This window comes from Eptatretus burgeri, chromosome 15, assembly GCF_056783735.1.
Source record: "Eptatretus burgeri isolate ZD-2024b chromosome 15, Ebu_testis_v1, whole genome shotgun sequence".
Taxonomy (NCBI): domain Eukaryota; kingdom Metazoa; phylum Chordata; class Myxini; order Myxiniformes; family Myxinidae; genus Eptatretus; species Eptatretus burgeri.
In genome coordinates this window covers 3,748,872-3,764,339 of record NC_140975.1, presented here as the reverse complement: position 1 = coordinate 3,764,339, position 15,468 = coordinate 3,748,872, and the positions used below count along the sequence as shown (strand labels likewise).

General features: G+C 47.7%; 1 protein-coding gene across 1 annotated transcript in view; it reads right to left on the bottom strand.

The window, feature by feature from the left end:
• The window catches only part of ZNF593 (zinc finger protein 593), a 16,909-nt gene extending 7,570 nt beyond the window's left edge, over positions 1-9,339 (bottom strand). The window contains exon 1 of the mRNA XM_085856697.1: positions 9,026-9,339. Within this exon, the coding sequence (XP_085712823.1) occupies positions 9,026-9,216 (191 nt within the window). The 5' untranslated portion in view covers positions 9,217-9,339. The remainder of the gene's footprint in view (positions 1-9,025) is intronic.
• Between the last annotated feature and the right edge of the window lie 6,129 nt (positions 9,340-15,468).

Genomic DNA, 15,468 nt, shown 5'->3' with positions numbered 1-15,468 from the left:
GTGTGTGTGTGTGTGTGTGTGTGTGTGTGTGTGTGTGTGTGTGTGTGTGTATAATATATTGTTGCGGATTCGCGCCCGCCGGCGTGCGAACGGCCACGTAACTCGAATCGCGGCACGTCGCCCACCGGACGGACAATCCAGTCGTGACCCTCTCGGACTAACGCCGGGAACCAGTCACGGGTGGACCTTTCGGTCTCACCGCGATCGAGCCAATCAGCCCCCGCGTGGGATGGGGTTGCTCGCCGAATTCGACCTACCTAAGTACCCACGCGGAGGGTAGACCGGGCGATCGCACCTCGCCGCAGGTCGACTTCGGACACGGGCCACTTAAGCGACCCGTTCCGTACTATCAGAATAACCGAGCGGTGTTATCGTCGACCTCGACGGTTCGATTAATTATCGGGCGTATTCAGCCCACTACCAACCCTTTACGTGAAGCAAGATGGGGATTCAATGGGAGAAATGACGAAGCGAAGCGGGAAACAGTTCAACAATAAAGCACATTTATTCGCGACGAACGGAAAGCACACATATTCAATTCCACCAAAAGCACACAGAAAAAAGAAAACACAATTCCATTTACACAAAAAGCAAATATAAAAGTGAAAACACAGTGCAGAGCTAATACCGACTACCGAGCACACGGCAACACTTATACAATTCTACTTCACAGACGGCGCCGACAACACATACCCAAAACCAAGGAAAGAATACCCTCAAGAATGAGGCGGGCCTGAGGCCGAGACCGGGTCGCGCCTACCCGTCTGGTGATGAGACGCGGAGCGGCGATGGCGCCTCACTCCGCGGGCCTCGCGGACAGTGCCTGGCAGGGGGTGGGAACGGGGCCCCCTTGGTCGCACTATCTCAGCGCGGGGGGAAACAGGAGGGGGTTGCTGATGCTCGGGGTATAGAGGATCTTTATTATCCCTGGTGTGCGTCTCCACCTCGGCCAGGTCGCGCTGCCGGCCTTCCTCGGGCGTGCAGCTCCCGGCACCGTCGCGAGCACCCCCTCGTCTGCCTTCGCCGCTGCCGCCTCTCCGCCTCTGGACTCTCCACCCTGGACTCTTCTTTGGGCTCTCCTCGTTCGACTCTCTTCAGCTTCTCCAGCTACTGCAGGCTTCGGGCTCCAGACTTCCACACTCTCTGACTGACGAACACGGTCCTTTTATCCCCCCGTAGCTTCGCCTTTGACCCCCTCCCTTTGACCTTTCACCTCGCTCCCCATTGGCCCGAGAAAAAGTGGGCGTGAAGGCTTTTTGATCCACAAATTTGCATATATCGATCGTTCTGGAGGCGGGGCCAAATCGCCCCTCGCTCACCGATTGGACGGCAAAAAGTGGGCGTGTGTCGTTTTTGATCCGTTTTTGAAGCACAAAATCCGTGATTTTGTACACGCTGTTCAACGTGCGCCCTGCACGAGTCCAACACCGGTACCCACAGCGGGGCAAGAACGGTGGCGATGCTACGGTTGCGAGGTGTGACGTGAAGGTCGTGGCGGTTGTGGTGAAGCGGCGTTGTGCTTGGTGGTTGATGTTGTGGTTGTGGTGGTAATCATGGCGGTTGGTCCAAAATAAAGATAGTAAAAGAAAAACGGCTATCCTGAAGAGTCGCAGCTCGCATAAATGACATGTATTCCCACTAGACAACGGGTTTGGGCCTAACTACACATGCACTTGCCGAGATACCTCACCTAAGGGACCTGAATGGTGGTTTGCGAATCTGGTAACCACAACACTACCCCCTTCCCTTTTTACAGACTCGTCCCGAGTCGTCAAATTTCCGTGTGCCACCATGTGTAGTTTTCCCCTAGTACATTTTACCTACGGATCCCTGAGTGCGACATTCATGGTATTCGTGTCCCCAAAATAAATAACCTGAGGGCTGCGTAACTGTCTAAACAAACTCACTCATACGGACGACTTAAATAAAATTGCCGGCGCTAGACAGACATGCCGGGGGCGCACTCATATTTACAGTACATCTTAACCTTAACTTACAAATTTTACACTAAACCATGGCCCAGGATCATTGAACTCTGCAAAAGAAAAGCAGTTAGCAGGGAGCCAGGCTGCTCGCATGCAGTCTCTGGCTCAAAACAATGCAGGTGACAGGGAACGTGGCTGGCTGCTCACACGCAGTCCAAGGCCTTCCCTTCTGAACTGAACGCAGTGAACCACAACGGTGCATGGGCTGCACAACGCAGTCTCCGTGCCAGCTCAAGTGGCACACGCAATGAGCACAACAAATGGATGCATGAATGGATGGACGCAAACACGGTGCACGGGCCGCCACTGCAGGCCCGTGTTGTAGCTGCCAACAGGGCAGTTCTCGCAGCTTGCAAACTGTTGCCTTGATCCTGGCGCACATGGAAATGAACAGGGGGGGCAAAGCAAAAATTGAACGGGGCTGGTGAACCTGGGCAGTGGGCATGGCATGGCAAAGGTGAGCAGGCAAACACAGCCTGCAGAAGAAGGCCGCTGCAGGCAAACATAGCGGGCAGATGAACTGGCCGGCACAGGCCTTGAAGCAAACACGGCCAGCCGATGGCACAGGCCTTGCAGCAAAACAACAGCTGCCGATGAAGTTGGCCGGCCTCCGCCTTGAAGCAAAACACGGCCAGCCGATGAAGTTGGCCAGCTCTTGCCGTTCAGTGGAGGTTGGTGGAGGGAGTGCGGTGGTGCTGGCCACTTGGAGGGCGGGCTCGGACCTACCTACCTGTCTCCCTCCCAACCTATCGCCTTTGCCTGTCACTGTACATACCCACTCCCTTAATTTGTCAAACCCCAATTTAGCCCCAACTTAATTTTTTTTGTTGTTTTTATTTTTACTCCCCCACTATAAATCGTCCCCTAACCCCCTTTATCGTCCTTGTTCGGCTAACCTATCCTGTCACCTAGCCTACTCCCAACCCCTACGTTCCCTTCCCAGAGGGGAACAAGGGAGAGCTAACGTCCTGTGTCGAGGCCCAACGAAGCCTCAGAATGGCCTCCCCAGAGTTCGGCGATCTTAACACCAAGTGGGTCCAGCGGCCCACAACGACAGCGAGGGGATGGATGGTGCGGAGGGGTACATCTCCTCATCTACCCTAACCATTTAACTGTTAAACTACCCCGGGGCTTTCAACAAGCACCTCTCGCTTAAACTATTGGTTCTAACAACCCAGATTCCCGTCGCCTGTGTTGGTGTCCTCACAATTTCGGGCCTCGCCCCCCAATTTTCTCTCCGTGCCCTCACACGGTCTCCTGGCTGGGACACGTGGCTCCCTTTGGCAGGCCCGACCCTCTGCCGAATCTCCAGCTATGGCACCCCCGGGCACTACACTGCCTCCGAGCCTACCAGCTCCCTAACACCGGGGAGTGCCCCCCATGGCACCTCCCCTGAAACGCACACGTGGCAGGCCGGCCTCCCGGGCCCCTTTCCGAGGGTCACCCGTGCCCACAACACTGCCCACGCGGCTAATGGCGCCCCGGGCCCCCGCACCAAGCAGGCGCACCCGTGCCCACTACGCTATCCCGGCCCCCCATGGGCCCATGGCCTACCGCGGCCGACTAGCCTGGTGCCCGGGGTACCCACTCAGCGATACTCACCTTTCGCAGCCACGCTCCCAAGCCCGTCAACAGGGCTCCTGCACCCCTCCAAATGGGTCTCGAGCCTACTTTCCCACCAACAGCAAAACGACCTCCATTTTCAATTTGACTAACCCAGCTAACTCACTTTACTCTGACCCCGGGGTCCCTTGGGCGGGAGTCACTCCTCCCCCCAATCACTCATCGCACCATACATTCCCCCTTCGCTCCATTCACACAGACCCGCTGGCCTCACTCACTCACCAAGCACATGCTTCCAATTTACTCACCAACAACTCTTCAACACACACACCACTGAACTCTGCCATCCTCCTAACTACATCCCCTAACTAACTCGTGCTCCCACGTCGTCCCTTAAACTAGTAGCACGTTCCTTTTAACACTACGTAGCTAAGCTACGTCAACTCTACACATCCAAAGTCTGTCTCTGTCTCCAAATCAATAATTTTATTTCCCAACCTAAATCTGGCTACAATCCCTCTAACTAATCCATTCCACGGACTCCATGAGGACTTACCCCTGCCCCATGGAGTCGGTCTAGCTAAGCTAACCCTTCCCCCTAACTAGTTTCCATCCTGTGCCCCGGGTAAGGGGGTCTTCCACCCCTTGCCCAGGAATCCTGTGCACCCGAAAGTGAGGCTTACTTTTTTTTTTTCATGCGCATCACCAGCGCGGCAACTCGCGCACTTTGCAGCTGCAACTGCCCGTGACGTCATGCAGCTGCACGTGTTCCTCGTCCCTCCTTGGACGGTGCCATCCGGCAGAGATACCCCTCCTGCCGGATTCCAACCCCACGTGCAGCCATGACGTCACCGTGCGCAGAAAAAAAACAAGCCCCACGTCTCGAGGGGTTCCCCACGCGAACACATGTGCTTTGCCCGTTGGAGCTTAACACACACGATCGCGTGGAGAACCCGTCCGGTCCAAATCCGTAGTCCTGCCTAAACTTTGTCCGTCCGCGGGATCGGCAAATCCACCGCTGGCGTTTCCGGACCGGGACTTCACTCTCGCAAGCGAGCACGTGGCGGTCTCGTGCGTTGCACAGCACGAACCTCGTGCTCACTGCTGGGCGAACCCGGCACGGACCCCGAAACAACTACAGCCGCTACCGGCTTTCGTTTCTCCCATGTCGCCGTCTCCGTCTCCATTCCACCCACGCATACCTGCGTGTTACGACGCACACAGTCCACTCCATCAAACTCACACCGGGAGACGCGGCTGCGTGCTCCCGCATGTCAACCGACATCTCCCTCTCATACCGCTCTCTCACACACACGGTCTCCCTGGCACACAGCGACCTTGCACACGGCCGTTTACTCACGCGTGCCTCACTACTCACACAAACCATACTACTCACACGTGGTGCTCCATTCACTCGCGCGGGGGCACTCACCCGCGGTGCCTCACCCACACACGCGAGGGCACTCAACCGCTGTGCCTCATCCACACACCGTGCCTCACTCATACACGCGGGGGCACTCACCCGCGGTACCTCACTCATACACACGGCGACACTCACACACGCGGTCTCTTCCACACAACGTCCCTCACTCATACACGCGGGGGCACTCAACCGCGGTGCCTCATCCACACACCGTGCCTCACTCATACACGCGGGGGCACTCACCCGCGGTACCTCACTCATACTGGCCGTTTCACTCACACACACGGCCTCACTCACACACGGTGCCCCATCCACACCCGGCGTGCTGGGAAGCACGCACTCTGGCACCATCGCCACCACACCACTCACACACGGGGTCGCTTCCACACACGGTGCCGCACTCACACCTTGCACCACACACACAGGGACAACCACACTGGGGATTCGAGTCCCCACAAGGGTCTCCGGGGCCTCTATACCCCCCAAGCTCTCCGTGCACCCGTCCACAGCACTCGTCCCCTCAACCTCGCAAAGCACGACCGAACTCACCTGGTCGTGACTCACCTCAAGGGGGCAGACTCCCTCCCCTCGTTCCTGGAGGAGGCCATCCAGCTGCTCGCACTGGGTCTCTACCCAGTCCGCCAGCTCACCCTCACTATCCTCCACTACCTCTGTGTGTGTGTGTGCGTCACTTACCCCGTCTTCCTCGTGTAGTCTTTCCTCTATTTTTTCTATCTCCCGTGTCTCTCCCAACTCTTCACCCTTTACCTCCCTTGTCTCAACTATTATTTCCTTTGTCACGGCCTTCATGCCCGCCTGCAGGCATCGGCCCATGTTCTGCGTCTCACCCCGGAACTTTTTCATTTCTTCCTTCATGTTTGCTTCCATTCCGTTTATTTGCTTGTTCATTTCGTTTTTCATTTCATTTGTATTTGTATCCATCTTCTCGTTCATATGTTGTGTATTCGCATCCATCGTCGTTTTCACTTCATTCATTTGCTTGTTCATGTCTTTCATTTCGTTTTTTATTTCATTTGTCATTGCCGCCAGCATGGCGCATAGCTGGGCCACGTTGGATGCACTCAGGCCCATGTTCTGCGTCTCACCCCGGAACTTTTTCATTTCTTCCTTCATGTTTGCTTCCATTCCGTTTATTTGCTTGTTCATTTCGTTTTTCATTTCATTTGTATTTGTATCCATCTTCTCGTTCATGTGTTGTGTATTCGCATCCATCGTCGTTTTCACTTCATTCATTTGCTTGTTCATGTCTTTCATTTCGTTTTTTATTTCATTTGTCATTGCCGCCAGCATGGCGCATAGCTGGGCCACGTTGGATGCACTCAGCTGAGCCGTTTCGGCAAAGGTTGGGGAAGGGTTTTGGTGGAGAGGGGGGGGGGGAGGTGTCATACTCTGCGGCCGCTGCCGCACCCATTTCAGGTTCTGGGTTCAGTTGGGCGAGTCCGTGTTCCTGCACAATCAACATTTCCTGCTCGGGGATTCCATCCTGGACCATGGATTCTACATTACTACACATATACATTTCTAATACCCCCGGCTCCCGCTCGCCTTGAGACGCCATCTTGCTTCTCGTGAAGGGTTAATTTAACTCGCTCGTAATTTGGAGGGAATCAGGGGTCGCTTCTCTCACCCCTGGACCGATTCCCGTGAATTTCGCTGGAGACAGGAGAGCCCGTTGTCCCGTTCTCCAATACCAGTGCCGCGAGGAGGGCGATGAATTTGTATCGCACGACCTGACACCAGTGTTGCGGATTCGCGCCCGCCGGCGTGCGAACGGCCACGTAACTCGAATCGCGGCACGTCGCCCACCGGACGGACAATCCAGTCGTGACCCTCTCGGACTAACGCCGGGAACCAGTCACGGGTGGACCTTTCGGTCTCACCGCGATCGAGCCAATCAGCCCCCGCGTGGGATAGGGTTGCTCGCCGAATTCGACCTACCTAAGTACCCACGCGGAGGGTAGACCGGGCGATCGCACCTCGCCGCAGGTCGACTTCGGACACGGGCCACTTAAGCGACCCGTTCCGTACTATCAGAATAACCGAGCGGTGTTATCGTCGACCTCGACGGTTCGATTAATTATCGGGCGTATTCAGCCCACTACCAACCCTTTACGTGAAGCAAGATGGGGATTCAATGGGAGAAATGACGAAGCGAAGCAGGAAACAGTTCAACAATAAAGCACATTTATTCGCGACGAACGGAAAGCACACATATTCAATTCCACCAAAAGCACACAGAAAAAAGAAAACAATTCCATTTACACAAAAAGCAAATATAAAAGTGAAAACACAGTGCAGAGCTAATACCGACTACCGAGCACACGGCAACACTTATACAATTCTACTTCACAGACGGCGCCGACAACACATACCCAAAACCAAGGAAAGAATACCCTCAAGAATGAGGCGGGCCTGAGGCCGAGACCGGGTCGCGCCTACCCGTCTGGTGATGAGACGCGGAGCGGCGATGGCGCCTCACTCCGCGGGCCTCGCGGACAGTGCCTGGCAGGGGGTGGGAACGGGGCCCCCTTGGTCGCACTATCTCAGCGCGGGGGGAAACAGGAGGGGGTTGCTGATGCTCGGGGTATAGAGGATCTTTATTATCCCTGGTGTGCGTCTCCACCTCGGCCAGGTCGCGCTGCCGGCCTTCCTCGGGCGTGCAGCTCCCGGCACCGTCGCGAGCACCCCCTCGTCTGCCTTCGCCGCTGCCGCCTCTCCGCCTCTGGACTCTCCGACTCTGGACTCTTCTTTGGGCTCTCCTCGTTCGACTCTCTTCAGCTTCTCCAGCTACTGCAGGCTTCGGGCTCCAGACTTCCACACTCTCTGACTGACGAACACGGTCCTTTTATCCCCCCGTAGCTTCGCCTTTGACCCCCTCCCTTTGACCTTTCACCTCGCTCCCCATTGGCCCGAGAAAAAGTGGGCGTGAAGGCTTTTTGATCCACAAATTTGCATATATCGATCGTTCTGGAGGCGGGGCCAAATCGCCCCTCGCTCACCGATTGGACGGCAAAAAGTGGGCGTGTGTCGTTTTTGATCCGTTTTTGAAGCACAAAATCCGTGATTTTGTACACGCTGTTCAACGTGCGCCCTGCACGAGTCCAACACCGGTACCCACAGCGGGGCAAGAACGGTGGCGATGCTACGGTTGCGAGGTGTGACGTGAAGGTCGTGGCGGTTGTGGTGAAGCGGCGTTGTGGTTGGTGGTTGATGTTGTGGTTGTGGTGGTAATCATGGCGGTTGGTCCAAAATAAAGATAGTAAAAGAAAAACGGCTATCCTGAAGAGTCGCAGCTCGCATAAATGACATGTATTCCCACTAGACAACGGGTTTGGGCCTAACTACACATGCACTTGCCGAGATACCTCACCTAAGGGACCTGAATGGTGGTTTGCGAATCTGGTAACCACAACACTATGTTTGTGTGTGTATATATATATATATATATATATATATATATATATATATATATATATATATATATATATATATATATATATATATATATATATATATATATATATATATATGTGTGTGTATATATGTGTATGTTTGTGTGTGTGTATATGTGTGTGTATAATATATGTTTGTGTGTGTATATGTGTGTGTATAATATATGTTTGTGTGTGTATATATATATATATATATATATATATATATATATATATATATATATATATATATATATATATATATATATATATATATATATATATATATGTGTGTATGTGTTCACATTGAATAATTTTCCTTTTTTAACCCCCTTAACACCATGTGACCAACAAATCTCCACCCTCCACCGCCGGTCCACCAAGCATGGATAGGGGACAGTCTTCAAAACGGCTCAAACCAACCAACTCGAGCCCCTCTACAACCAACAAGGGCATTCCCGACCTCAGGGTCTCGGAGTTGGTTGGTTTGAGCCGTTTTCTTCAAATCAGATGAAACACGAAGGTCGTGACCTGCCACAGGTGTCCCTTTGTGATTGGAGGAAAACGACCCTCGCGGTTCTTCCCAAACACTCGGTACGTACGCGCAATGGAGACAGTAGTGCCGCCCCTCTCCGGGCAGCTCGGGGTCGAGCTCCTGCCGCAGCAACTTCTCCTCCCGTCCAGGCAGCATGTCCACGTGGATCTCGTCCAGGTCCTTTCTTCGCCGCTTCCCCTTGAACCGTTTGCCCGTTTTGCAGGTCTTTCCACCCCCGATATGTTTTGATCTTCCCATTGAGGGTCCCGACGTGAAGCAGCCTCCGCTTTATTACCTCAAACTCGCCATAATGTTACTATTACTCCCGTCTTCCCGAGGCTCGACTTGACTGCGTGAACCACGCCCCTTTTTACGTCACGTGGTGCCTCGACCGGACGCGCACACGTCCCATCTTCCTTATTCGGAGGAAAAAACCACCTGCTTTTAATTTTGCGTCGACGACTCGGGACGACTCGAGTTAATTATGGCAAAACTCAACCGGACGCCAAAAAAAAATCCACCGGCGGTGTCACCTTATACACCGCCCGAAACTCACGGCAACGGAGGAACCGTCGTTTCGTGAGGAGATCCAATCCGAATAGAACCGCATCCTCGATATTTACGGGATTTAATTTAATCCACAGGACGTCGATGTCATTCCACGCGAGTCCGTGGGCGGAGCGAACGAACCTTCAGTCCAGGAGCCAAATCTCATACAAGGCCCTAGAAATATGAAAACTTCACCCATCCAGTACTTATTTGGTTTGACTCTTTTTATTTTTTCCAGCTTGAGACAAACCTGAGGAACATATCCAGGCATATCCATGTTGTCGTCCTGGATTGTGGTGTATAAGGAATTTACTGTGAGGGTGGAAACATACCAGGGGGAGGTTGCAATTTAACTTGCTTTGTGAAAGCAAGTTTTAGGATTTCTGGTGTTTTAGTGGATGTTTAGGATGCCAGAAATGGCTAATATATTATTAGCAAAAACGGATTTTACACATTTTAAATGGCTCCAGCTACAAAATTTGTTGTGTTCAAATCAATTAGAAACAAGTGGTGCCAGGCACAACAAATCCCACCCATTTAAGGCATAAAGTTATTTTGGGGATCAAATTTAAATTTGATACATCCTTAACCTGAATGTTGATTATAAGGAATATTTTAGTCTTAGTTTGAAGTCAATTAAACCATTTTTGACGAAGTTATGAGCGAAAAACGATTTTGACCTTTTCGTGACCTTTGACCTAATTTGACCCAAAAATTAATGGGGTCGTCCGAGGTTCATTACCCACCTGTGGATACAATTTGACGGTGTTTGAGCCAGCCGTTTTCCCGTAAAGTTGTATTTTCGTAACCATGTTTTAGTTTTAATGGTAAATTTGTAATTTTGACCGATGACCGTGACCCCCAAAATTTTGGACCCTACCGATCTTCACAAATATGCATTTTTCACTGTAGGAATGGGTAGGATTATAAGTGACAAATAGAATAAGGTTCACTATAAACTTAGTTTGAAGTAAATCAGATCATTTTTGATGAAGTTATGAGCGAAAAACGATTTTGACCTTTTCGTGACCTTTGACCTAATTTGACCCAAAAATTAATGGGGTCGTCCGAGGTTCATTACCCACCTGTGGATACAATTTGACGGTGTTTGAGCCAGCCGTTTTCCCGTAAAGTTGTATTTTCGTAACCATGTTTTAGTTTTAATGGTAAATTTGTAATTTTGACCGATGACCGTGACCCCCAAAATTTTGGACCCTACCGATCTTCACAAATATGCATTTTTCACTGTAGGAATGGGTAGGATTATAAGTGACAAATAGAATAAGGTTCACTATAAACTTAGTTTGAAGTAAATCAGATCATTTTTGATGAAGTTATGAGCGAAAAACGATTTTGACCTTTTCGTGACCTTTGACCTAATTTGACCCAAAAGTTAATGGGGTCGTCCGAGGTTCATTACCCACCTGTGGATACAATTTGACCGTGTTTGAGCCAGCCGTTTTCCCGTAAAGTTGTATTTTCGTAACCATGTTTTAGTTTTAATGGTAAATTTGTAATTTTGACCGATGACCGTGACCCCCAAAATTTTGGACCCTACCGATCTTCACAAATATGCATTTTTCACTGTAGGAATGGGTAGGATTATAAGTGACAAATAGAATAAGGTTCACTATAAACTTAGTTTGAAGTAAATCAGATCATTTTTGATGAAGTTATGAGCGAAAAACGATTTTGACCTTTTCGTGACCTTTGACCTAATTTGACCCAAAAGTTAATGGGGTCGTCCGAGGTTCATTACCCACCTGTGGATACAATTTGACGGTGTTTGAGCCAGCCGTTTTCCCGTAAAGTTGTATTTTCGTAACCATGTTTTAGTTTTAATGGTAAATTTGTAATTTTGACCGATGACCGTGACCCCCAAAATTTTGGACCCTACCGATCTTCACAAATATGCATTTTTCACTGTAGGAATGGGTAGGATTATAAGTGACAAATAGAATAAGGTTCACTATAAACTTAGTTTGAAGTAAATCAGATCATTTTTGATGAAGTTATGAGCGAAAAACGATTTTGACCTTTTCGTGACCTTTGACCTAATTTGACCCAAAAGTTAATGGGGTCGTCCGAGGTTCATTACCCACCTGTGGATACAATTTGACCATGTTTGAGCCAGCCGTTTTCCCGTAAAGTTGTATTTTCGTAACCATGTTTTAGTTTTAATGGGAAATTTGTAATTTTGACCGACGACCATGACCCCCAAAACTTCGGACCCTACCAATCTTCACAAATATGCATTTTTCACTGTAGGAATGGGTAGGATTATAAGTGACAAATAGAATAAGGTTCACTATAAACTTAGTTTGAAGTAAATCAGATCATTTTTGATGAAGTTATGAGCGAAAAACGATTTTGACCTTTTCGTGACCTTTGACCTAATTTGACCCAAAAGTTAATGGGGTCGTCCGAGGTTCATTACCCACCTGTGGATACAATTTGACCGTGTTTGAGCCAGCCGTTTTCCCGTAAAGTTGTATTTTCGTAACCATGTTTTAGTTTTAATGGGAAATTTGTAATTTTGACCGACGACCATGACCCCCAAAACTTCGGACCCTACCGATCTTCACAAATATGCATTTTTCACTGTAGGAATGGGTAGGATTATAAGTGACAAATAGAATAAGGTTCACTATAAACTTAGTTTGAAGTAAATCAAATCATTTTTGACGAAGTTATGAGCGAAAAACGATTTTGATCTTTTCGTGACCTTGACCTTTGATCCAATTGGACCCAAAAGTTAATGGGGTCGTCCAAGGTTCATTGCCCACCTGTGTATTAAATTTAATAGTGTTTGCTGAAGCCGTTTTGCCGTAAAGTTGCTAACAGACAGACAGACAAACAAACAAGCCGGTAGGCGAACATGGGTAGTCTATCAAGTCAACTTTAGTCGTTTTTCAGCCGTTAGTAGCCAACAAAAGCATCCATAGCAACGGTCCTTTCTCACACATCACTAGGACATACCATGAACCTACCATACCAGTTTCATGTATATCTGACTCAGTCTCTGAGATATAATGAACTTCGTTTTTTTTATTGTTTTCGACCAGGGTTTTTTCAAAGTCTATCTTCTCCGCCAGTTTTCATAGGATCCGGCTGGAAATTTTTGACAATATGGCTGAATGTACTGTCCACAGTCGCTCGTGGCCCGATTTTTGATTTTCGAAAAAATTAATGTTTTAGGATTTTTCAAAAATTTCAAAGTCCCGTTGCTAGGCTACGGTGGTGTCCACAGCAACGGTTGTCATTTGCACACAACTAGGTCATGGTATGAACCTACCAACCAAGTTTCATCGAAATCGCCATTGTATTAACGGAGCACTGGACCGAACAGACACATACATACAGACAGACAAACATATCGAAGGAAATACAGATAAAAAGGGTAGACTAGATTGACTTCCCAACAAACAGACAAACAAACCGGACGATTACAATATCCCGCTTCCTCCCTCCGGGGGGTGGGATAAACAGGGTTACCAAAGTTATTTTTGGGATACACACAGATGCGAAACGGTATCAAAATTGTATCCTCTTTTATTTTATCTTCTGAGACATGTGCATAAAAAAGATTCAATGCTATATATGAATACAATGTTATTGTTCTTAGTTATTGTATAAATTTGCATGAATTTTGCACCAGGAACAATATTTGTTGGAATGATAATGCCTTGGTGTTCTGATTGAGCTATGACCTCCCTTGCCAAACGAGTAACCACAACTTCAATGCCATCGTATGAAACAGAATATCCCATTCGGTTGAGTAAAGTGACAACTAGTTTGGAACCTGTGATATGCCTCATGGTCACATTGCCAAACTTACATGCTTGGGCATTTTCTTTCTTCCATGTGATGCAACATGTATTATGTCTTGACATATCATAAGTATATGTCTCTCATCCACTTGGTGCATGCATTGAGAGTTAAGATCTCCATAGTCATCAAGATCCATGTTCCTTTCTGCAATGAGCCACCGAAGAAGCCAGTGCAGACTCTGTGGAATAATTTCCTTCCCCTTTTTAAAGTCAGGTCATCAATGTCAACTGGTTTCATATCAATTCCCTGACAGTTCTGCAAATCGGCTTTGAGAATCTGTGATGCATGATACAAAATCTGCTTTGGGGTGTTTGGATTTCCCAGTTTCTTGTTTTTGAAAGCATCTAGCTCCTGACTTTTTGAGCAAACTTTGGTAGATGCATTGATGACATCCTGTAATGATATATCACTGGAATAAACATGCTCGGGTTTTGAAGGATTTGGCTGCTGGTGAAAAACAATTGAATCTTTAAAGTGATTCTGTAACCTGCTTTTGAGCCTGTGTGATCTGTAATTGTCTGCACAAATCTTTTTCTCTTCTAATAGAAACTTGAACTGGCATAACAAATATGTCATAGTGAAGGCCTTTCCATCATTGATGCCAGGGGTTATTTCTGTCACAAGTTCATTGAAAGTTTCTGGGTATAGATCTTCATCAACAGATTCCTTATAAGATTTGGAGCTCATGTTCCGCTTTGCTGTGTATATGGATTTGCACACATTATGATACTTGCCTTCTGCTGCTATCAAATCCACATCTCGGATTTTTGTGAACATGGTGCTGTCTCCTTGTTCCTCAGCGGCATCAAGTATGTGCTGGCAAGCACTGAAGGTTGCTACAGAGAACAGTTTGGTGACTTTTTTGTGGCTCTTTTTTATGGCAAAATATGCACATAGAGCAGTCCATTCCAGAAGTGCAAAATCTTAATGACCTTCTTTGCTCATCATCCTGCCTGTCATTGTCTTCTACATTGGCTTCCAATGCTTGCTTGAAGGCTCTTTTCTTTACATACCTTAGATTTTGTGCACTTGTATATTTAGCATAACAGTTTCTGTGCCAGACAATGTTGAGCTCAAACAGGTTTTCTAGTTTCAGTCTATCACTGATTTCATCCTGTCTTTACTGCATTGCATCTTGAAACTTTTTGATGTCAGTTTCTGTTGCACCACTAATAGTCTCAGAGTTATAAGTCTGGCATATCACACACTTGTTCCAGTCAGTTGTTTTCACCCGCTTTGTTGGAAGAAGGCAAAGAGTTGACTGGTCATCACTGCTGCTGTGGCTGTCCATCATGAGTCTATCTAAAAAACATATAAGTATTGATAACATGTTTTTTTTTTTTTACAAAGATGCATGTAACATTTCAATTAATTTAGCTGCATGTGACATTTTGAAAAACTAGAGAATAATTACCTTATTTAATGTTAGTTGAAAATCTTAAATAACTGCACTATAGGTGTATTCCTTGTCGTGAAAGATTGTAAGTTATAAAATGTATAATTACCACTGCTATCGATATCTACATTATGGGAGATTCCTTCTTTTTTTGCTTTCCCGGTTTCCAGAATTATATGCTGTACTAATTAGTAGCTGAAAAAAAAAAACTGCGTAATCCCTTGAAAAAAAATAGATCATTGGAAAGTAAATAGGTACAGTATTAGTGTTGTAGATAACAGGTACGTCTTGTCTACCAGTGATCTTTTTCACAATCTGGTCTGTGGAAATTGATCAAGACAAAATTGATTGACCACATTATATTACTAATCTTACAATAAAAATTATTAATATAGTGAAACCTCTTTTGAGAAGTCATCCAAAATGTCACAAAAGACTGACTTTACAGAAGGGGTGATCTCTCATGATCAGTCTGGTTTCATGTAAAAGTGCCAGTATAGCCAAAATTAGGTGGCCTTTCAGGAGAAGGTGGTGGCTCATGAGAGGGACCTCTCGATAGGTTTCATTGTATTAGCAACACATTTTACAGATTATCATAAATATAATATAAAAAAGAGGATATAAGATCATTGCAATTTATATTTCAGGAGGATAAATCCAACTTTAGTACAATTAACCGCTCATGAATATTGTCATACAAACTTGTTTTCTGGTTGAAGTGCACATGATGAATA